The sequence below is a fragment of the Podarcis muralis genome, chromosome 2 (assembly GCF_964188315.1).
Source record: "Podarcis muralis chromosome 2, rPodMur119.hap1.1, whole genome shotgun sequence".
Lineage (NCBI taxonomy): Eukaryota > Metazoa > Chordata > Lepidosauria > Squamata > Lacertidae > Podarcis > Podarcis muralis.
The window spans coordinates 48951619-48976231 of record NC_135656.1 but is presented as its reverse complement, the minus strand read 5'-3'; the positions used below and the strand labels follow the sequence as shown (position 1 = coordinate 48976231).

Below are 24613 nucleotides of genomic sequence, written 5' to 3'. Positions count from 1 at the left end.
GCTGGCTCGCCAGATGCAGCTTGTCACGCTGGCCACGTGACCCGGAAGTGTCTTCGGACAGCGCTGGCTCCCGGCCTCTTAAGTGAGATGGGCGCACAACCCTAGAGTCTGTCAAGACTGGCCCGTACGGGCAGGGGTACCTTTACCTTTACCTATTAAGTGTGTATTATGTGAAACTAGTTTTGTTTGAGCACCACAGTATTTGAAAGAAATTGTCACTACCCTTTCCTTCAGTCTATTAATTATATAAAACCAAGTCTGCCAGGTCACATACTGCTAAGACTTATGAAGAACCAATATTGGTGCTTTGAACTTCAGGAGCTTTGAGCATCTGAAAAAGCACATTGTGGGGGGTGTGTGTGTGGGTGTGTGTGTGTGTGTGTGTGTGTGTGTGTGAGAGAGAGAGAGAGAGAGAAAGAGAGAGAGAGAGAGAGAGAGAGAGAGAGTCTGTGTCTGTCCCATGTTTAGAAATCCAGGCCGGGTTTTCTTGGCAGTTCTAGTACACTTCAATCTGAAGCAGTTCCAGCCCAGGTTTTATTTAAGATTAAACTTCTCTCAGCCAAACTCTTGCCCCACAAAAGCTAGAAGTAGTGGTAGGCCTTGGTTTGGATACAAGCCCAATACTATTGTAATAAAACCATCTTTTGCAGTGCCCTGCATTTTCCTGGGTCTCTGAAGAAGATCACTGTCCGGTCCTGGATTGGAAAAAGGACTGCATTTTTCTCTTAAAAGGTAAGGATGCAGCATAAGGACAGAGGGCCGTGCTTCTGAAATGGAGAGCAATCAATCCCATATATCCAAGGGAAACACCTGGATTTAACTCTCCTAGTTTCAACCTCAAGACGTGGTGACTCACTCAGCACCATGTTACCACAACACAAAGATCTGCTCAACCTGTAGCTTAGGCAAGCTCACATTTTCTGCTTCCATTGTTCATCCACCCATGTGTCTGTGCCAAGGCAACACCTTAGTCTCCTCAGTATCCTGCACCTTGGCCGGTTCTGCCTAGGCCTTCCTGAACCTGCAGATGGCCAGGACAAATTACCTTTGCCTGAGGTGACTGGTTTCTTCCTAAAACTAACCGCTTCTCCCTTCCTCCCTTTATGGCAATTGCCTGAAGGCTGGATTAGGCCACTTGTTTATATGTAAACAGATGGCACGCTCCACCTGTATGAGTGTTTGTTTTCAGTTTAGCTCAGAGATAACAAGGCTGTAAATTTTATGGCTAAGTATTGCATGCACAGCGGCACACCATGTTTCACCTGATAGCTAGAGCCCAATTCAGACCTAATCTGAAATGCATGTCACTATTCGGTGCTTAAAATGGTGTCACCCACCCTAGCCCTTTGGCATATGGTGGCATGAAGGTCTGCAGACAATGTGTTGGTTGAACACACACCCTCTGGAGAACAGAGTATAGCTCTGGGTTCTGTCACTGAGGTATTCTGCCTATTTCTCCCCTCTTGCCTTTTGGTAGTCTGCACCGTGGTTCACGGGTTACTGTATATACAATCAGACACCAGCACTATACAAAGGTATGGTTCACACATAACAATAAGCTCTGGTTTAGCACTGTGTGCCTGAGGTCATGTCCCTGCTCTCCCTCACCCTCTCATAAGAATATAAGAGCCCCCTTGGTTCAGACCAAAGGTTTATCTTTATCTAAGTTGGTGGTGATCCCCACATCTTGTTATGGAGGTTTCAAAGGTCAAACTAACTAATGAGAACTTGTTATGAGTCAGGATTCATTGTCTGGTCCCAACAACAGGCTGGCATTTGTGAAAGTTAAGCTAATCTTTGACAAAGTCCTCTTCCTGGCTGGGTGGGAGAAGGAGAGAGTGAGTCCACATGCAGGGGTCAGCAAACTTTTTCAGCAGGGGGCCAGTCCACTGTCCCTCAGACCTTGTTGGGGGCCGGACTATATTTTTTTTTGCGGGGGGGGGGGGGGGGGAGAGAGAATGAACGAATTCCTATGCCCCACAAATAACCCAGAGATGCATTTTAAATAAAAAGATACATTCTATTCATGTAAAAACACGCTGATTCCCGGCCCGTCCATGGGCTGGATTTAGAAGGCGGATGGGCCTATCCATGGTCCACAGCTTTGCTCGCTCACTTAAGTTCATGCAAGCAGCACTAAACCATGGGTTAGTGTCTATACATATATACCCAAAGATAGACAAAAAAGTGGGAAGGAAGCTCTTCAGTATGCAAAAAGTATTGCATGACATGAATGTTTGTGGTGTGGTGGTGAGAATGTAGAACTAGGACCCAGGTTCAAATCCCCTTTTAGGCATAAAGTTTGCTTGCTTTCATAAAGCTTTCAGCCTTAAGCTACTTGAGAGAGTTGCTGTGAGAACAAATGGGGGGGGGGGCACTGTGTATACCTTCCTAAGCACCTTGAAAGAAGAGTGGTATAAAAATGAGATAGATTAATGAAGGAAAGAATGATAAGGCAACATACACTGCAAGGGCAAATAACAATTCTACAGTAACACAATCCATTAAAAAGTCTGTTTGTACCATTTTCCTAAGACGTTTTAAGGAATGGTAATGATGAGTTAAAAACTGATAACTTCAGGCTGTAAATCCACAATAAATTGGTTACAGTTGTGGCAGGTAGTTTTAAGAGAGGCAAGCCCATTTACCATTGATATATCAACTAGTCAAGTTCAGTTCCAGTAGTTGAAACAGAGCAGAGAAAAACACCTTCATTCCTGTGATACAATATATTCAGGTTACCCATCTCCTCGATCATTCCAACTCCATGCTCTTCCTCATTAGCTTCTCACAGTTCCACAAGCCTCTAAAAAGAATGAATGAAAGAAAGAGGCAGAATTACAACATACGACTGCCATTCTGCCAATGGAAATCTGAGAAATGGCTCTCTTGCTTCATAGATATTTACAAAGTTTAATTACAATGTACATGACCTTTCAATATAGAGAAACTCAAATATACAAATATGTCATTCATAATGCCAGTTCTCCATAAATGGAGTGCTCTGGTTTATAACACCAGACCTTCAAAAAAGTAGTTTTTGTAAACTTGCTCGAACAAACCTGAATAAAAAAGACCCTTTATTTCATTGAAGCTCCCATTCTCCATACAGTAAAGACTGTCAAAATGCTACACTTACATGGTATCAAACTACTGTAAGTGGCTTAAATGCCGAATCCATATTTAATACTCTCTAATAATATAAAGGATAATATAATATAATATAAGGAAATCTTTTATAACCTTTTATGAAGCCAAACTTTTATAAGCTTAGTCACGACAATGCCAAGTAATCCTGCTTTGTCATTTTTTTAAAATGCCACTCTCAAAAGTAAAAGTCATAAAGACTACACACCCTTTAGGTCTGCATGTCCAAAGTATACGTCTAAAGTGGTGCTGACAGACAGGAGTGCATGATCCCATTTCCCCTTCTGTGCACATTCATTGTATGCCTAAGTAACATGCATACAGTCCTAATGGTGAATAAGAACATAGGAAGCTTCCTTATACTGAATCAGGCTGCTGGTCCATCTACTTCAGCTTTTTCTAACGTGACTGAGAGAAGCTGTTGAGGATTTCAGACAGGAGGCTCTCCCTGCCCTATCTGGAGATGTCAGGGATTGAATCTAAGAAACTTTGTGTTAAAGGCACTAGCTATAGCATTGAGCTAAAGCCTCCCGCCACCCTGTCTCTCAAATACTGTGGTGATGTTTGTGATAGAATGAGGCCCTGTAAATTGTGGAGATTCTGCAGAGAAACACATAGATATTCTCTGCTTTAGACCTAGACTGAAGTGGGTTTAAAAACTGCATGCTGGTGGATTTTATTAGAATATATTACTGAAGTCCTATCAATGACGGCTGATCATGCACAGGCCTGTTATGCAATCTATCTTACTTAAGGAGAATAAATTTCACCAGTGGGAAGGCAGAGAACAGGGATCTCCCAGCTTTGACTTCTGTCAGGATTTTAATCAAATCTTATTCTCTCCTGCCTCCTCACTTCTCTCTCCACCCCATCCTACTTAATGCATGTGGTATTTATGGAAAGCACAGTACAAGATAATTATACTATAATAAACAATTCTAGGTTAAACATAAAGCATCAAAAAAAGTTAAATAAGCTCATTACAAACTCCTGGCAGCAAAAGACTACATAATAATCTAATTAGAGCAATCACCACTAGCCACACACACAATCCTCTCGCATCCACACAAAAAGTGCTAATGAGCTTGCAAGGTTGCTACTGCACAGTTAAGAAGCAGATCCTAATTCTAAAACTGGGACCGTTTACCCAGTGAACTAGCCCTGAGCCTTTTGAGTAGCTAATTGATTGCTTATAGGTGTTTAAGTAGGGACAATTCAGCAGAGAAAGAGTGTTGTTCTATGGTTTGTGGAAACTACGGTACAGAAATCTGTGAGGCTGCATTTCATCCAATATGCAAAATGCTGTTGAAATTATGCATCTGATCATATGACATAGCAATTTTCTATTTATAGGATTTTCCTATGAGCGTTGACAAAGACGATAGTCACTTGGGAAGCGCAGCAACAACCAAACTTTGTCCATGATAAAACTAGGGAATTGGCCAACTTTTGAGCAGCACAACACTGAGCAGGCCACAACATGTTGAAGAACATGTGGTACTCCTTTAACATTCCTAACATTCCTACCATAAGCCTTACAGCATAGATAGAAAACAAGCCAGTGTTTGGTCCCTTTCCTTCCTGTTAAGAGGCAAATGGAGTGAATTTGCCCTGAATTTGCATGGCATTTTGCATATTGAGAGCTTGGAATGTGGCAGCAAATGATAAGCTGTTTTAAGTTCAAAGAAAGGCATCAAACACCCTTTTGGTATGTAAGATACTGTGCATCCAAATTACCCTGCGGTACCTCAGGAGGAGGCTTAATCCCATTGCTGTCTTATTTGTGACTGTCCCAATGCATGACATTCTGTTTGAAGAGAAACAGGCAGACACTGTGTTGCTTCCCATTGGGTCTGGGATTAATTGCTAAGTATAGGGCTTCTGCTGCTTCTGCATCAGTACAGCAGAAATAGTTATCCACTGAAACTAAGAAACAGGCAGTTCCAAAGGATATATGTCCCTCAAGTACATAAGAAGAGCCCTGCTGGTTCAGACCAAAGGTCCATCTACGGCAGCATCCTGTTTTCCCACAGAAACTAACCAGGTACCTCAAGAATGCGATGAGAGCCCAAGGGCACTAGCCTCCTCACTATAGTAACTGTAATTTAGTGCCCTGCTGCATCTGAACTATTTAGCCACCATGCCTAATGTCCAATGATAGATCTATCCTCCATGTATTTGTCTAATCCCTTTGCAGACCATCTAAGCAAGTGGCTTATCACCACGTCTTGTAGCAGCAAGTTCTATAGTTTGTGAGGAATGGAGCTCCTGATAAGATGGTACGTGCAGGGGGTCCTCAACTACAGAGCATAGTGATTTGATTGGGAATATAACGGGTGTGGTGATATTTGGGGTATCCTAGTCCCATGCTGTATACACCAAAACCAGCCCCTTGAGCTAATGGGCAGTCAGTGTCATTCTTTAAACAGTTGGGTAAACAGTTACCCCAATGAGCAGTCAAGCATCTTGCACCAGTTGCAGCTTCCAGACCAAGATCAAGGTTATTAAATGTTTCATGTTTGCCTCTGTGAACAGGAGAGAGCACTGGAGCCCTTACGGGTCCCAATATTCTCAGCAGATAAATGATCATGTATTCTAGTAAATCCTTTGGAACAATCATAATTTTAAAAGAAACACAAGCTTGAGACTAGCAATATACAGCCTATGCCATAATAATTATGTTTAAAATGAAAAAGTTCCAGATTTGTTTAGAAGCATATTAGCAGGCTATCAAGAAGGGCAGACATGAGCTGTAATAGCACACACCTGGGATGGGAAACCTGTGGCCCTCCAGTTGTTGCTGGACTCCAGCTCCCATCAGGCGCAGCTAGCATGGCCAATGAGATGATGGGACTTGAGAGTCCAACAGGGAGATCCACAGCCCTGATTTAAGTCTTCAGGTGTTGTATATCAACCTGAGCATTTCAAAACAATATACCAAACCCAAATGAAAGCTGTCCAAGTCCTAAACTGTTGGCATGGAAATCACTTGTTCTGAATATTCCATGAGAGCTCATTTGAACATGTACCTTCTGTACATTTGCTTGACGTGACAGGTTCTTGCAGGGAGGAGGATATTGTGCCAATTAGTTTGTGCACAGATTCAAGTGGAAAAGATTTCTTCGCCTGACAACCTTCCTTGACATAATGCTTCCTGGTGATCTTTCCTACTTGCTTAGAGACATCCTCCTCCTCAGACTAAAAAAGAGAGGTGAAAGGGTACATAGACCTTGACTGCTCAACACCTGCCAATACTCAACACCTGTGTGTGTCGGATTAGTTGAAGCTGGAAGGTCATGACGTACAAGTCAAACAAAAACTAGGGATTAGCACTGGTCTGGGTCAGTAACGAAGTAGTTCTGCATAGGCTTTATAACCCTCTAAGTAAGAATTTGTTGAGTAAGCACTATCTGAGGCTGCATTCACACAGCAGTTTATTCCATTTCCCTGATGTTTCCCTAAATGTTAATTTCCGCATTATATTTCAGGCTTCATATGATGTAAAAGCCAGTTCTCTCTAAGGGCTCACTTCCATGTTATTCAATTCCCTTAACCCAGAAAATTTGCAGCCATGTATAGTTCTTTCCTACTGCTTTCAGAAGGAAACACACACGTGTGCAGAAAGGGTGGGGTAGTAACAACATCATCCAACAACATTTGTTGTATCATACCATGCCCACTGGTGTGAATGAAATTTAGCACAAATTGCTGGTATAGCAATCAAATAGCCACAGTTCCATAATGTCACAGGTACTGTAGTGAGAAACGAACATTAGCAAACAGGAGAGAAGCACTAATATTCCCTGTGTCAGAGTGCACCCTGAATCTTTGGCCGCACTGCATGAAGGACTGGCATGTTTGTTATGAAGCCTTTGGACTGAGAGCTTGCCTTTCTAAAACTTGTTAGACTTGGAAAAAGAGAGAGGTTTCCCAGTAGATCAAAAGTAGGATTTGCGTTTGAATGAATTCAAGTTCCAGAGCTGCTTTGACAAGTTAGCACTGAGAGTAGAGTGGAAATAATCATGTCTTAGTTCATAAGGTGGCTTGATGAGTCAGTGCATCTGGCTATTAACCAGAACGTTGGTGGTTTGAGCCTACCTAAGGGTGACTGTGGGCTGGATTCCTGCATTGCAGGGGGTTGGACTAGATGACCCTCAGGATCCCTCCCAGCTGTACAATTCTAAGGCCAAGCAGAACTTGTTTTAAAAATGTAAATTAGAAGTGCTATGTAGAAAGTAAATCTAGAGATTTATACCTTATTCCATTAGCTACAATGCACCTTCACCCTACCCACCTTGGGTTACCCTTTACAATCTGTGAATACATGTATCAAAACTCACTCATGCACAATTTGAGCATGTTATTTTGATGGTATGTAAAAAAATGTTTAGGAATACTTGACTGAGGCAATATGAACTATTACCTAGATCATCTTTCTCAGAGGTGCTTCTGTGCCCCTGAGGGCAGCAGAACTGATGCCACCATATTCCTCTCCTTTCCAGAATCATAGAATTATAGAGTTGGAAGGGACCCAGAGGGTCATCTAGTCCAACCCCCTGCAATACAGGAATCTTAACTAAAGCACCCATGACAAATGGCTATCCAACCTCCGCTTAAAATCCTCCAATGAAGGGGAGCCCACAGCCTGCTGAGGGAGACTATTCCACTGCCGAACAGCTCTTTCTGTCAGAAAGTTCTTCCTGTTGTTTAGAGCAGTAGTGATGGTTGATTTCATGGACCATTCGGGCACACATTATTTACCGTGCCCCTCATGGTAGGATTCGTGGCAATACTTTTCACATTGCCTAGAAGGGCAACAGGAAAAGGGCACTGCAGGTTGGTGAGCTCTCCAGAGCACTTGTTCATCTTCTAGGTTGTTCTCTTTTTTATGCTCCACCCCACTACTCACATCCTTGCACAAGCTGATTGGCAGAGAAAGCAAACTACTGCAGAAGACCATGGAACTCCATGCAGGCCCATTTCACTGCCCCCTGCCCTGGCTTTGGTAGGCCTGGACCACTGGTGGCTTTCCCACTAGGCTCTGAGCTGAGCATGTGCACGAGCATGATCAAGGCCAGCTCTAGCACATGGCTGGGTCAGTCACCCACCAGACCCTCCCAGACCAGCAAAGGCTTGCTGCCAATCTTAATTTCCACAAAGCACGCAGGAAAATCTGAGGCCACATGAGACAGTTCTCAGCTGGCATTTCCTGTACACACCCTACATTAAAAGCACATCCCCCTGTCTTCCCAGAGCTACAATTGCCAGCCTCCCTAACAAATTGCAGTTCCCAGGATTCTTTGAGGGGGGAGAATGTGCTTTAAATGTACCGTAGGTTGCATATGCAGCCTTAAGAGAGACCATTGGAGCTAACACTCAGCAGGATATCAGTGTACCAGGGACATGGGGGTAAAGTGATGCAGGATAGCCATTCTGTCCCCAGATCACTCCATACCCAAACCCAGGAGTCATGTAAGTGCTTTGATTTGGCAGATGGAAATCTTAGGAGGAGATTTCAAGTGGGAAAAGCATTTACGGTAGTCTTAAGCAGTACGGCAGGGATTTTTTTTACTGCTTCTGTTGCATAAAACATTCACGTTTCCTTTCTGCATGCTTTCATTTTTCAGACATGTGGATTAATGCACGTTCACACTTTACACTTTATGTAAATAGTTGACTAAAGTTATTGTTCCCCACCCACCCAAGCACTCTCAGGCTGGACTGTAATAAACCCCCAGCTTCTCACAGTGTTCAAGGCAACTTACAGTAGACCAACTCATTTACATAATGGACGGGATTCAGACTTTGCTCCCAGTGGCTGAGGGAGTGGAGGCTGTCTTTTGATGATTCCCCTTCTCTCTGTAGCCTCAAGCAACACTCTGCCATTGTTCCAGAGGGCTGGGGAACCTTCTGGACCAGGGGTGGGAGCTTGTGCTGGGGGCTGCAGGGGGAAGGAGATTGCCAACAGTCTTGTCAGCCTCTCCTTTCTCCTCCAGTGGGATCCCTCTGCTGGATCAAAAAGCTTTCTGTGGCTGGGAGGGAGTCTTTATGTCTGCAGCAAGTTAAGTCAGTATTCCACCAGACAGGCAGTACTCAGCTAAATAAGTCAGCAAGCAGAATGGCTTCTCCTTGTGCACAAAGTGGAAGTTCCGCTTGTGCAAAACACTCCCAGACGTCTGGGAGAAGACATCTGAAGGCAGCCCTGTTTAGGGAAGCTTTTAATGTTTGATGGACTACTGTATTTTAATATTTTGTTGGAAGCCGCCCAGAGTGGCTGGGGAAACCCAGCCAGATGGGCGGGGTATAAATATATTATTATTATTATTATTAATTATTATTATTATTACTGCTATATTGCATAAAACACATATTTACTCATAAACAGACATGACAACATCCTTCGCCCAGAGACAGATTTTGAGCATGGTGCAGTCAAATCTTACTCCAGTAGAAGGCCATGCGGTTGGCTCTGTTCCATTGTAATCAGGACTAATTTAATTTAGCTGGATGATTATTACGTATTTCCCTCTTTCACTAGTTAGGCAATTTGTGTCACTCTTTTGAATGCAACTTAATACTGGCCTTGACCCATTTGACATTTGTGTCCTGCTTTGTAGGTGTTATTTTGTGATCAGGGCATGTAGCTCACTGATATTAAAGAGCCGGCAAGCAAGCAAATGTTGCCCTGTTTGCCCCTTTGAATGAGAATTTGTTGTGCTAGTTCCCCACCAGCTTCCAAGTTAAGTGCAAGTTAAATCTCCAGATCTTGAGCTGTTGTCAGAAGAACATCACAATAATCCATTTTCATCTTATTTGTTTTGGCACTTACTGTCAACTTCAAGTACAATACGCATACAGTTTTTACAAACAAATATTTTATTAAAAAATACTTCCCTGCATGTGCCCTTAATGAAACTGTAACCAAAATATGCAGAATAAAAATATCAAGCGACAGTGTTTTCTTTGTCATCATAATACATAAAGGTCCCCTTGGCAACCTTGCCAGAGAGCATTTGTTAGGGCTGCAATCCTTTACCCACTTATCTCGGAGTAAAGCCCATTGAACTTAATGTGACTTACGTCTGAGTAGACATGTATAGGATTGCACTGCAAAACTGCCCCAAGTTTATGCTTTACAGTATTGTATAAGAAAGGTGTACATAAATTAACCTTCAGGTTAAAAAAAAAAAAGAAATAAAAGAATGCCCCATTTGTGTTAATACCGTGGACAGCGATTGTTTAAGAACTGTAAAATAAAAAGGCTTCTTTTCCCCCCTTGGAAAATGCACTAGCAACCAACATGAAAGATTCTTAGGTTCTCATAAAATAGCAGTGTTGAAACTTGGCGAGTACATAGAAATTTTACCTTTCCACCCAAACACCATGCTAACAAAATTAGTGACAACTTCTATGTCAGGTTGGCTACCTGGACTAGCATGACTGCAAACTGAGTTTTAGATTTATTTATTTTTAAATACCAGTAGTAGTAATGGGTTTTGAAACAGACCCAAACTATCAATTCCTGTTCCGAAATCTTTTTACCCTCACATCTGTAAACATAAAAGATTAAAGGCCAGGCTTTTAAATATGGATTTTATTAAGAAGGAACAGAAGTTTCTAGTACTTCCTACCCTTTGTTACACTTTCCCCCGTTAAGTGTTGTTATATCATGTTTCACAGAACAATCAGAATGCACGTGCATATTCTGAAGAAAGTAGATGATCTCATGGACATGATCCGGTCAATGTTATGTTCTTTTAAATCCCATTGGTTTCAGCTGAAGAGAAGCATCAACTCTCCAATTGAAAATCAATGAGATTTAAAAGTACTTGCCAATGACCAAATCATGCCTTAAGCAAGAAAGCAGAATCAAGACCATTTCATGAAGTTTTAGTCATTCCCGCCCCCCTTTGTATGGTGAGCAAGCAATAGAAGAGTCACTTTTCCAAGGCAGTCTTAGGTGTAAAGTGATGATTCCATTCTGTTTTAATGGCAGAAAGTATTGAAGCAGTGATTACTATGGAGTTAAAAATGATAATGCTGTCCTGTACAGATCCTAAGACAAGTGGAAGTTTGCTGTCAGTCATGGCTGTACAGTGCAGCTTGAAGCCTCTGTGGCCTATGAATACCACTACCTGAAAACATTGGCCATGAATACCACTACCTTGGCCATGACAGAGATACCTTTCTGGTGTATCTTAACATAAATTGAAAGAAGTGAGGGGGCTAACGTGAAGCACCTTTCCCGACAATATTTTCTCTCCCTGTATCCTTACACTTTCCCCTCTTTTCACAAGACCTCCCTCTGTTTACACCTCAGTTCCCTCTCTGGAATATAGAGTATTATTTGCAGCGAGGCTGTTGTAAAAGCTGCTGTTGAACTGGTTGAGAACTGAGCTGCCATAGCCAAGATGACCAGAGGACATGGAATTGGACCATGGCTCTCCACTGCCATGGCTGGAGATGTTGGCAAGAGGGGTGTATGAGTTGAAGCCTACCACGTTCTGTCCCATTTTGTCACCAGCATCGGTGCCAAGTCCTAGGGCCACTGAGCGGCTGACTGAATTGGACCCATTCACATAAGCTGTCATGCTTGACAGGAAGTTGTTGAGGCAGGGAGTGGTGGAAGATGGTGGTGGAGATCTCTTTTCAGGGGAGCTCTCTGCTCCAGAAGATGAGTTCTCCAGCAGGTCTTGGTGCTCTGCTGCCGCCTTGGGGCTGCCAGTTAAGGCACTGTCCTCCGATTTGTCAGAAGCAAGAGACACTGTGCTGGCACTGCAGTCAGACTTCTTCTTCCTCTTCCGCCGAAAGTTTCCATTGTCAAACATCTTCTCACAGTTCGGATCCAGAGTCCAGTAATTGCCCTTCCCTGTTAGAACAAGAGCAGCAGAATGTAAATATAAATCACAGCCAACAAAGAGATGGTTCTCAGGGCTTATTCTGGCTTGGATTCAGAAAAAGCAACACATTGGGAAACACCCTTTAAGAAAGACAGAGACTCTCTGCTTGTATTCAAATCTGTCCAGATCCTTATAGCCAGCCCCTGCCCAGGCTTTAGGTAAACTGAAGCTGAACTTTTACTTCAATGCAACTTGGTATTTCAGTCCTAATAGCCCACTCCACTCCCCGCCCCCACCGCCAAAAACACTTTACAAACCCTTCATTAACATCAGCAGATTTTACTGAGACAAGGCACTATTTGCCCTCAGGCAAGACAGCAAGCAGGCAGAGTGATTGTGTCCCCCAGTAACACCCAACAAGAAATCAGCCCTGAAAGTGAGTTCCTTAAAAAAACAGCTCAAGTGTTTTTATAATCAAGACAAAGGAACTAATGAATTCTAGGCCACCTATGGACCAGACACCCCCGCCCCAAAAAACAGCCCTGGTTGCTTGTGTGATCTTTAATCAACAAGGAAAGAATTTCACAGCATGGAAAAGATTACCAATTGCCAATGTCTTTGAATCAACCTACTATTAAAGTCATAGGATCAAGGGTTAATGAAGAAGTTGACAAATTTACTAAGGGTATTCAATTGCTGCTATAAATGGCAATTTGGAAAGGAGGGAGCCTATAGAAAATAGGGATTGTAGAACCTTACAAAAAAATATTTTAGACACATCACCAGATTCAAAAAGCAAACAATTTTTCTCCCACACCCTGGCACCCCAATAACTTTATTTCCCTGGTGGTAACCAAACAAACAGGTATTAGGGAGTAATTTAGGAAGGAGAGGACAAATAGCATAGCTACCATTCAAGGTTTCATAGGACTCTGCCTTTACTTTGCTGGAAACTGGATCAGAATCACATTTAGCCTACTAGATACCCTGGGGAACTTATGGGCGATTGTCCTCTTAAGGGAGCCTGAGGGGTGCAATTATTATTAAAAAGTCTTCTTACCTGGGTCATCTTCATCCCGGGGCACCTTCTTGAAGCAGTCATTGAGAGACAAGTTGTGCCGTATGGAATTCTGCCAACCAGCTTTGCTTTTGTTGTAGAATGGGAAGTTGTCAGCGACATACTGGTAGATTTGGCTGAGGGTCAGTCTCTTGTCCGGGGCTCCGTGGATGGCCATTGCAATGAGCGCAGAATAGGAATAAGGTGGTCTGACCAGCTTCATCAGCTCTTCTTGAGAAGGCATTGGGAGCCAGCCCATTTCATTCCCTGCCAAGCCGTGCATGTTAGGCAAGAGCTGCCTTTGCATCCCATAGGCTGGTGGGATGTATGGGCTGCCATTGGTTCCCGGTAGGTAAGGTGGACTGTTAATGGAAGGTCCATTTAACCACAAGTAAGGGTTGGGTGTAGCATTGTAGTCCCCTGTTTCAAAGTTTGTAGGCCTCTGTGGACTAGGAATATTCTGTGGATGAAAGAAATTTTCATAGTAGATGTTCATTTCAGGAGGTTCCTGCCCAATGTTAGGAAATTGCGGGCTGCAGCGGTGTGGTGAGTGTATCTGTGGATCAAATGAGCTCATAATCTAGCTCTGGCAGTTGACCAAGTTTCAACACACCTGTGTTACTCCTTTCCCTGAGACAGGTGCATCATCTGTGCTGGCTAGCTCTGGTACTTATACACCTGTAATGTTTAGGTTTCCCTTCCAAGGCTCAGCCTAGTGCATCCTGATAGGCTGGAGATCAGGGTGATATCCCTTTTTTGGAATGCTGACAGCCCAAGCCAGTAATAGATGTCGCATTAACCAAATTTGAAAGTTACAACTGTTTATCTTTTTAAATGAATGGAGGAATTTTCCACTAGTGTGATTGACATGAAGAAACCTGAAAATCACTTGCACGTAAGTTGATGCAATGAGAGAGATAGTCTTCCTCAAATGCAAGTAGAACACAATAGTGAATGCAGAGACAAGCAAATGTGTATATTCTCTTGTTAATACTCTTAAACCACCAAAGAGATCTGCAGTTTAGGAATATTTGTGATTTCCCTGTTTAGGAATATCCCTATTTTAAACTATGAGGGCTTCTGTCCTGCACACACACTATGGACTACGTAAGCAAATGCTCTTAGAATCACACTGTAAGCCTTTCACATTTCTTATGGAAACAGTGTATTTGGTAAGGAAAATGTATCTTGCTAACAGAACAATCCTGTGTTGCTCAACTCAGAAGTGATTCCCACTGGCTTCAGTGGGGTTTACTCCAAGGTAAGCCAGGGGTTAGAGACAGAAAATATTTTACCAGCGTGCTGCTAATGAGCTGTCTTTAGGCAGAAGGAAATAAATGATTTTAAAAAATCCATTGCTAAATATCTTGGGAACCTAAGAATAGGCTTGCTACAGTTTTATCTCTCAGACAGGATTCTTGTACCTTTAAAAACTCTGTTAAACAGAAATTCAAGGGGTGAAGTTTTCCCTTTTATTTTGTCTACTCCTGGGTTAGGCATAAGGGATTTGAGGATAGATTTCTGGGTAATTTACAGTAGATAAGCTGTGTATCACACTACTTTATTTAATAAATTTTTTGGATAGCCAGTACTGGATTTTGTGTGTTGAAGGACTGTGGACTCTGTTCATTTCTGGTAATCAAGACAAACTATTGGGCTTGGAATTCTTGACTCCTAAGAATACGTCTTTTGTACCTCACTCCTGGCAGATCTGAAGGTTATAGTAGAAAACAAAGTGGACTCTGAAAGCCTGAAGTCTGCCTACCCCCTGTTCTTTACATGCTGGGGAAAGCACTACCAGTTGAATTTCTGCTTGACATACAAGAACTACCTCACTCCCAAACAGAAATAACAACCCTTTCACTTTAAAATTAAATTAAATATGTTTGTAAGGAATTATGGAAGCTAGAGGTAAACAAATGGGGTACCAGGGAGTTTGGAGTGTAACTTGACTAATTATGGAAAGAAATTGTACATTTTTCTTTGTTATATTAAAAACCAACCAGAACATTGCGCTCTCTCTCTCTCTCTCTCTCTCTCTCTCTGTGTGTGTGTGTGTGTACACACACCACACACACATACTTATTTCTGCCTGTAAAATTTTATGCCTCTTTTTTGTGATTGTGGTAGAAATTGTTGCCTCAATGTTAAAACTGCATCATTATATTGCAAATAATTTACCACAATGCAAATCATTTATTTAGTATAACCAAGTCTCTTCTTTCCTCATCTGAATCCTGGGGAATTTACAGTCATTGGAACATTGGTTTAAAATACTTCAATAAACCTTGATTTTTTAAAACATATTGCCAAGTCATCAGCAATGCCAAAGGTCACCTGCAGCTTCTTCCATGTTTCCCTAGAAAAGTTTGTATGCAGGAACTACATGGGTGGGGCTGTGATGCAGTTCCTTCCCACTTGAGGGTTGCTAAGCTTTGAGAAGGTGGGCAAAGTTTCCATCCCAATGCAGAAAATATATAAATTGTCCTAGAAATTCAACAATACAAGACAAACCAGAGGTGTGAAATGCCCATGATAGAAGCAACCAGATAAGAACAAAACTCTTTCCAGCTAGACTTAATTCTTTCATTACCCATACACATATTTTAAAGCCATCTCATAATTTAATCCAGGAAATAATTCAAGTATCTTAAATGTTACATGCCATATCAGAGCACAAAACAGCATAGGTTCCCCCACAAAGAAAACAGTCGTTTCACAGAAAAGTATACCTGCTGGACTGGAAAACATAGCTTGTACCAATGAACATTATTCTGAATTCAGTAGGTACTCCCTGATTATGTATGTGGCTATACCTGCTGAGCTTCTCAACGCTATTCAGCAGTTAAAGGTGCAGGAACCTCTGTTAGGAAGGGAGGTGGCAACCTTGAGCGCAGATATTAATAAACTGGCCAGTGGGTATTTTTCTAATAGTCATTTTGGAAATGCCACATAAATATGAACAATGCTCTTCCCAGCTATCATCCTGAAAAGTCCTTGCTCTGCAACTCTCTTCCATAGCAATATACAGATCCAGAGGAATCACTTAGTACAGCTCTCTTGGCACTGCATATGTTTGGAATGCATGTGCCGAGTGCATGATTGAAATCTTCCCCATGGTCAAAGCCAGCATGAGGGAGAAGGCCGCATGAAAAGGAAGAGCTATTTCTTCATGTACATATTGATACAGGCGGAACATTCAGCCATGCAGCTCCTCACCTCTGTTCAAAAGTGGTCCAGTCCAGTACTGTGTGAATCTTCTGATTAGGCAGATCAGCTAGTTGCTTAGGATTCTAGCACCTTTCAAAAGGTACTGAGCAAACCTCCAGTTAATCTGGCCATTTGCTTTATTTGCATTTACCATTGGGAATAATATGAATGCAATCCTTTCTGGGCTTAGTGTTTGCATAAAAACTGTTCAGGAGAATCAGATTCACAAGTTACTAATCTTTTCTGTCTATAACAAGAGAAGCCACTATGGTTGGAAGGAAGGGACTTTGCTGATTTGAAAATGCAGCTAGAAAATACCCGAAGAAGGTTGCTAGTTCATTAAAAGTGCACTTGAAATACAGACAGGTGAAAGCCTTTTAAAGTCTCTTTTTCATGTAAGTGAAAGTTCAGCCACAAGTAGGCTTTGATGATTAGCTTCTAAATGGGTTGCTCCCTGGGGCAGCGTGTCCTTATTTATACCTAAAATATACTGACATGGGTGTTTTCCATATGCAGGCTTTGTAAAGAATCCACAGCTGGGGCAAAGGAAGAAAAGAATTGAACTCACCTCCAAGGTATTATTAAACCTACTATTCTAAAGTTTTAGATATCAAAGCAGAGTCCAAGTGGTCTGTGCTGTTGGCAATTTGTTCAATAATTTAAGGCTACAATGTACAAAGGCAAGCGGCGTGCGCTGCACCAAGGAGAACTTGAGTAGCAATCCTAGATGCATTTATCTGGGAGAAAGTCCCATTGAAGTTAATGGGGCTTACATTCAAGGAGGCGTATATAGGATTGTGATGTTGCAGAAAGATGCTAGGCCTCCTCTACTCCCCAAAATTAGAGGGAAGTCTGCATAGCAGATTTGTATTAAGCAAATAGTAAAGAAGTTGAGCTCATCATGGGCAGCTCAGTATGTGAGCTGTTCATGCTGTTTCAGCCAGACAAGGAGAAAAGAAAGCCTTGCAGAGCAAGCAGAAGCCTGCCTACACAAGCATTTCATTGTGTGTTGTAACTTGCAAATTTCATTGGACTTTATGAGAATTGGATGTATTGGTTTGGCTTCAGCATATTGATAATGCATCTAGATAGACTACCATTTATTTACAAAGCCTTTGCTTTGCTTTAACAAATGAATGGAACGCCTGGATGGAAATCACTGCCCTCCTTCCATAGACAGTACCTTAAACTCAGCAGCAGCAGCAACAACAAATACCATCAGTTAATTTTGCTATCACTTTAATTCTCTATCTCTCTCTCTTTTTCCTGGTTTAATGTTTTCAGTCACCAGTAATAGCAATCCATTTATTTGTCTGATTGCATGCTGGCAATTGTAGACATAGTTCTAGGCCAAATGCTGTCTCCAGACGTATCCAAGGCTGCAACCCTATACTCCAGGGGTGGGGGACCCTTTTCAGCCTGAGGGCCGCATTCTGTCACAAGCAAGCTTTGCAGGGCCCACATGCTAAAGGTGGGCAAAGCCAGAGGCGAAAAGTGGGTAGAGCAACAGGTGTGATTCTTTCCTTTGTACAGCAGGCTGCATTCCAGCAATGTAACAATTCAAAGATTTCTATACACACACACACACACACACACACACACACACACACCCTCCATTCAAGCAAGCAAGAGGCATTATCACAGTTCAAAGACACATTCCAGCCAGGCAAAAGCACCTGAGGTGGTTGCAGAACAGGGCCAGTGAAGGGCGTGCCCTGAGGAGAAAGAGTGTCAGCTGGGGAGAGTCCTAAGGGCTGAATAGAGAGGCTGCATTTGCCCCCTCAGTGTGGAGGCTCCTCACAAACCTTCTAAGCCTGGAATAAACTTTTGAGCTGTGCAGACAGCTGGCCCCTTCCAACTGCTGATTCAGTGGGACCTTCTTCTGAATAGATGTTCAGGAATGCCCTATGCTTCAACTTTCCTGCTTCTTAAGAGCTGTGTAGAAATATTACACCCAAGTCAAATTTGCTAAGCTCTCCTACAGCATAAGGCTGTAACTGCCTACTCAGAATTAGGTCCCTCTGAGTTCAGTTGGGCTTACGCTTAGGTAAGTGGGTGTAGGGTAGCAGCCCTCATCTCTTTTGCAGCTTGACATTTAATTAAATCTTTGCTGTTTGCATTTAAGAAACACTAAAATATTCTCCAGAGAAGTAACCATCTTAAATTGTCTTGCAAGAAAGTATATTTTGACATGTTAAACACTTCACAAATTTATTGTGCCATAAGCTTTTGTAGACTACAGTCTACTTAGTCAGATTCATACAGTACAACCTTTGTTGCAGGTATATGGTCAGTAGAGGGACTGTAAACAGAAATGAGAGGGAAATAAAATGCAGAAAGTACAGAGAAAGTGACAGTTATGTAGGTAACTGGTAATTCACAAAGGTAAAAGGTAAAGGACCCCTGGATGGTTACGTCCAGTCAAATTCAACTATGGGATGTGGTGCTCATCTCTGCTTTCAGGTCGAGGGAGCTGGTGTTTGTCTACAGACAGCTTTTCCGGTTCATGTGGCCAGCATGACTAAACTGCTTCTGGTGCACGGAACATCATGATGAGTGCCAGAGCGCATGGAAACGCCGTTTACCTTCCCGCTGCAGCAGTGCCTATTTATCTTCTTGTGCTGGTATGCTTTTGTTGAACTGCAAGGTTGGCAGGGGCTGGAACAAGGCAACAGGAGCTCACCCCGCTGCACGGATTCGAATTAGCAACCTTATGATTGGCAAGCCCAAGAGGCTTGGTGGTTTAGACCACAGCGCCACCCGACAAAAACAAAATAATGTTGATAACACAGACATCCTGGCATTGATAAACCAATTAACACACATAGGCTGCAATCCTAGCCCAATTTACCTGAGAGCATTCAGAGAGAGTTCTACTTCTGAGTAAACATGGTTAGGATTGCGGCTGAAGAGTGACTGATAATAATGATTACCACCCATACTTTTCTACATTGTTTTTCCTTCTGCTTACCCACACACCAGCAACATATATATGTTCCTGCATTTCAGGCTACTTTATGCATCTGATGAAGTGGACTGTAGCCCCCAAAAAGCTTAAGCTTTAATAAATTTGTTAGTGTTTAATGTGCTATAAAGCTCTTTGTTGCTTTTACTCAAATATTTACTTCTAATGAAGTTATAAAATGATTTAAAACAAGGGTGAAAAACAAGGTACTGGTTTTATGTTTTGCCATAGTTTTCAAGTATTTATTTATTGAACTGACTCAGTATGTTTTGACTACTGTAGGTGAATAGCTCCCTCTTGTGAAAGCTGTTAGAAGCACACTGGAAAAAATATGGTTGGTCTATTCAGAGCTGCAAAACCTTGTTCAGGTAAGTACACAAGCCAACCGGCTGCTTCTCCTATTATATGTTTTAGAGTGTGGGAAGGCTCCCACCATGTTTCCACACATTTGCACAAGTACACCAATATCTGTTTCTAAATCAGCACTATATACAACTTCAAACGCTTTTTTAAGTGATGCTGAAACAAAGCGCATCTCAGTACTAACGTTCAGTGCAAATGGAGTTAAAAGCCATTATGTGCATTCCAGCCAATGCAGGTCTTATTTTTAAATTACAGATATGGGGAATGTGAGAAGCAATTTCAGGATCACTTGTGAAAAGTCTGCAGAATTGCTCCTAAAGCATTGCTGTTGATGATGAGTCCATTAGCAAGTAGATACATGTACTATTCATCCAGACAATTCCCTTGCAAGTAAAAAATGAAATATATGTAAGGTTGCTACATAATGTATGAAAATTGTAACAGCTTTTGAGGCTGAACCTGAAATTGCATTTTGGAGAAAAGAACATACATACCCGTGTCTAAGGCTGTATGGAAACATAATGTCGGAAAAGTATCCTCTACGAAAGCTCATACCAGTAACTAACTTAGTTGGTCTCTAAGGTACTAAGACGTAAGTACTAAGGTACTAAGGTACTAAGACTCTAAGGTACTAAGGACACAGGTGGCACTGTGGGTAAAAGCATCAGCACCTAGGGCTTGCCGATCGAAAGGTCGGCGGTTCGAATCCCTGCGGCGGGGTGCGCTCCTGTTGCTCGGTCCCAGCGCCTGCCAACCTAGCAGTTTGAAAGCACCCTTAAGTGCAAGTAGATAAATAGGGACCGCTTTCTAGCGGGAAGGTAAACGGCGTTTCCGTGTGCGGCTCTGGCTCGCCAGATGCAGCTTTGTCATGCTGGCCACGTGACCCGGAAGTGTCTCCGGACAGCGCTGGCCCCCGGCCTCTTGAGTGAGATGGGCGCACAACCCCAGAGTCTGGCAAGACTGGCCCGTACGGGCAGGGGTACCTTTACCTTTACCTTTAAGGTACTACTGGAAGGAATTTTTAAATTATTTTTTATTTTATTTATTTTATTATATTTCATTTGTTCTTTTTTCAAAGCTCTTTAGCCAGAACAACTCTCAGAGTGGCTTATTTTAAAGTATTTTAAAAACAGTCCCTGCCCTTAGGCTTACAACTTTAGGAAAGGAAAATCTGACATGGAGGGGAAAGGGGAACAAGTGAACATGTTACAGGGTTCTTATTACGACCAGCTTGGATGGAAATGGGCTGCTCACAGTTCATAAAATAGGCCTTGGCAACCCCTAAGGAATAGCCTAGTAACTCAGACTTCCTTGGAACAAAGACCACTTCAAAACAACAAACAAACAAATTTGTTGGCTAAACTGCTTCTTGAGATTCCTGCATTGCAGGGGGTTTAGATGACCTTTGGGAGCCCTTCCAACTCCACAAGTTCTATGATTCTGTGATTCAGTAGCAGCTCATTTACTGGGGCTTCATATAAGAGGAACGCTTGTGAATTTTAATCTCTCAGAATATTTGGAAACACAAAAGTTCCCTCCCTTAAAAAAATTGGAGTTTTTTTGTGTTACAGAGCAAAAAACTAAACAGGGAACGGTACATCTATTGTCTCCACTTTCAATTCATAGTCATAGAATCATAGAATCATAGAATCATAGAGTTGGAAGAGACCACAAGGGCCATCGAGTCCAACCCCCTGCCAAGCAGGAAACACCATCAGAGCACTCCTGACATATGGTTGTCAAGCCTCTGCTTAAAGACCTCCAAAGAAGGAGACTCCACCACACTCCTTGGCAGCAAATTCCACTGTCGAACAGCTCTTACTGTCAGGAAGTTCTTCCTAATGTTTAGGTGGAAGTCTTTTTCACAGTTCAATTATGTTTGGTGAGAGACATTTTTGTCATAGACACCTTGCAGTTTCTTAATGGGGGGGGGGGGTTGTGTCAGCATCACACGGGCATGTGCTTTGTGTATTTATTTATTTTTATTGATATTGCGAGAGGTTAGGGGTTCCCGAGCTTGGTTGGTTGTGTTTAGTTGATAGTGGTGTGGCTTATTTGTGTGAGGGAAGCGGGCTAAGTTGTTGGGTCAGGTTAGGTATATTGATTTGTATGCTGTTGGGGCGGATAGGTCATTGTCCTGTTGTGCTGAGTATGTAATAAAGGGGAACCACACTGGGGTGAAGGCATCCTCCGTAGCTTTTCCCCATGCTAGTTTGAGTTTGTTGGTTAGCTTTTCTAGTGTTGTGGTTTCCCATATATTTTGGTACCAGTGGTCTATGTTCACTCCTGATAGGTCCTTCCAGTGTCTAGTTATGATATTTCTAACCGCATGAGAGTAACTGATTTATGAATTTCTTGTAGTGTGCGTGTGCGTTGTTGTCCTGGAAGATATTTAATAGGGCGTGTTCTGGAGTTGCTTCTATTACCTGTTTTGTTATTTTGGAAATTTCCTGCAGCACTGATATCCAGATGGATTGCCACCACATGTGGAGGAGGAGAAGGAGGAGGAGGAGGAGTTTGGATTTGATATCCCGCCTTTCACTCCCCTTCAGGAGTCTCAAAGTGGCTAACATTCTCCTTTCCCTTCCTCCCCCACAACAAACACTCTGTGAGGTGAGTGGGGCTGAGAGACTTCAGAGAAGTGTGACTGGCCCAAGGTCACCCAGCAGCTGCATGTGGAGGAGCGGAGACGTGAACCCGGTTCCCCAGATTACGAGACTACCGCTCTTAACCACTACACCACACTGGCTCTGGAGGTTTGTGCCTATTGTGGTGCAGCCTCTCCAACATTTAGATGAAGTTCCTGGGTATATATGTGCTAGTGTCTGTGGTGTTAGGTACCATCTGTATATATGTTTTAGGGTAACTTCTCATCTTTTGGCTGAGATAGATTTGAATGGTGGTTTAGACCATAGTCTAGACCATTTGGTATGGTTTAATTCCTGCTCCCATTGGTTTTTAATTGTGGTAAAGGGGTCTGTAGTGTCTTGGAGTAGTATTTTATATATTGTAGAGACCACTCCTTTACTGTGTCCTTCTGTTGTTGGGAGGAGTTTCTCAAAGCTAGTCAGTGGCCTGATAGCTGCTGTTTTTGTTGCTGGGTTGTTTAGTAAGGCTTGTAGTTGGTGGTGGGTTAGCCACCATTGGAGTGTCCCCTAGTTTATCTTGTGTTTCCTGTATTGTTGTGGGCTTGTCATTTCTGTAAAAGTTGGTTGTGTATGTGTGTGTCACGTGGGTTGGACCCAGAGTATCCTTTCTGTGCAAGGAAGGGCTCAATAACTGGAGGACACTCACAATATTTGTCTATTTCTCCTTCATCTCCAACACCATTCCAAAGTGTCACCAATCCTCCAGAACAGGTTTTGAAGGAGCTGCAGTGGGGAAGAGGAATTGGCAAAACTTGCTTCACCCTTCTTCTTCTTCCAGCAGAACTCCACTCATGGGAATTCTGAATCCAAGCCTCTGCCTTTAATTTGATTGTTTAAAACCACCACTCCATGGGTTCACTATTCTTCAACATAGTAAATATAGCTCCCCAATCATGCAGGCCATTCTCTGAAAGGGTAAGGAAAATCTATTACTTTGCCTGGGCTAACAGATCTACATTACAGCTGCATTTAGACAGCACTTTATTCCACCTTGCCAACATTTTCTTACTTGTTGGTATTCACATTTTATGTGATCTTTCAAACAATGTAAAAATCACTTCTGGAAATCAAGAGAGAAGCACTAGTATAAGTAAAACTAACACAATAAATGCAGCCTTAGGTGCAATCAGATGACAGTTTATTGTTTTCACAGCTTTCCCCTGTAAGTTCCATATTATACAATAACTTATTGTAAAAGCCACTTCTGGAACTATAGTGGATTTTTGTGCAAATATAGTGCTCTTTTCCATTTCATGGAATGGAAAAGGATAGAAAAATCCAGAAAAAAATCTCTTTGCAAATAATATGGAAAAGTGGCTTTTACGTTGTGTGAAAGCTCAAATATGCTGTGGAAATTAACAGATAGGGAAATGGAACAAACTGCAATGTAAATGCAGCCTAGGTGATACAGTGCATGCAGTGGACATATTTTCCTATCAGTCTTGTGGAGGGCAAAGCCATACCTTTTGGGTCACCTTAGAATTGACTTTAGAAAGTGAGGCTTGTAACATCCTAGCCTACAGGCTAGGAAGGCTAGCAGGCCAGTAAGTTGAAGAAAGGTTGCAATTCAGCTGCATCATGGAGAGACTTTGGGTAATATTCAACAGGCTGTTGATGGAGGTTTCTCCTCCATCTCTGTCCCCCCAGGCCTCAAAGGCATCCCTGTTTCTGTCTTCTCCATTCTCTGGAGAAGAATGCTGTAGGAAGTTTATAAGCAAGTTCCTTGCCCTCTGCTGATACACTATTGCTTGTTTGGTGTATCAACTTGTATTCTGCTCCTTCAAAACAAAAACCTACGGTTTCTTGATCTTCAAAAGACACCTTGGAAAACAGGTTAACTTAGCATGCAGGGATAATGGGCAGGGACGAGTACACATGCTCATCTCCCCTCCCCACTTTTACTGCTCTCCACAAGTCAGGATGATGTTACATCCGACAAGTGTACGTTTTTTGTTCCTGTGTGCACAAGTAGCTGACCAGTGGACATGCAGTTATTCACATGTAGCGTTGAATGAGTGTGTAGTTTGTAACTGTGTAGACAATACTTGAGCTGTGCAAAGAAGTGCACATACACTTGCACAAGCACTTGTATCGTTTTTGCAGAGGCCGCTTGTACCTGTGTTTGGCGGAAGGTGTGAACCACCTCCTGAGCCTACTCTATGTGGGCCTGTATATTCCCCAGCTCTTTGCCTCTGGTACAACCCATGTTACAATTCTTTAGGAAGTTGTCAGCTGGGTTACAGAAATGGAATTTATCAAGTTTTGATTAGGATGGAAGGGCAGTTTGATGCCTTAAGCTTATACAAAGATAAAGTTTTATGAGGAGACTGGCGATAAAGCAGAGTTTATTGATATATCAATTTCATTTTTTGGAGTCCTGAAT

The 24613-nt window shown here is 42.4% G+C and overlaps 1 protein-coding gene and 1 long non-coding RNA gene across 4 annotated transcripts in view; one reads left to right on the top strand and one right to left on the bottom strand.

Moving 5' to 3' along the window:
- The first annotated feature begins 433 nt into the window (after positions 1–433).
- LOC144326956 (uncharacterized) overlaps positions 434–24613 on the top strand; it is a 42235-nt gene continuing 18055 nt past the window's right edge. For 2 of the 3 annotated variants that reach the window (XR_013391872.1, XR_013391874.1), the window contains exons 1-3: positions 5343–5426; positions 16771–16829; positions 19502–19587. This is a non-coding gene — a long non-coding RNA (uncharacterized LOC144326956). Of the gene's footprint in view, positions 733–5342; positions 5427–16770; positions 16830–19501; positions 19588–24613 lie in introns of those variants that run through there. The other variant, XR_013391873.1, reaches the window with a different exon arrangement.
- Positions 10006–13692, bottom strand: FOXI1 (forkhead box I1). Its single transcript, XM_028717502.2, has 2 exons — positions 13048–13692; positions 10006–12016 (listed from the first exon to the last, which is right to left on the bottom strand). Exons 1-2 carry the CDS (start codon positions 13619–13621, stop codon positions 11457–11459), a joined length of 1134 nt encoding a protein of 377 aa, XP_028573335.1. The 5' UTR covers positions 13622–13692; the 3' UTR covers positions 10006–11456.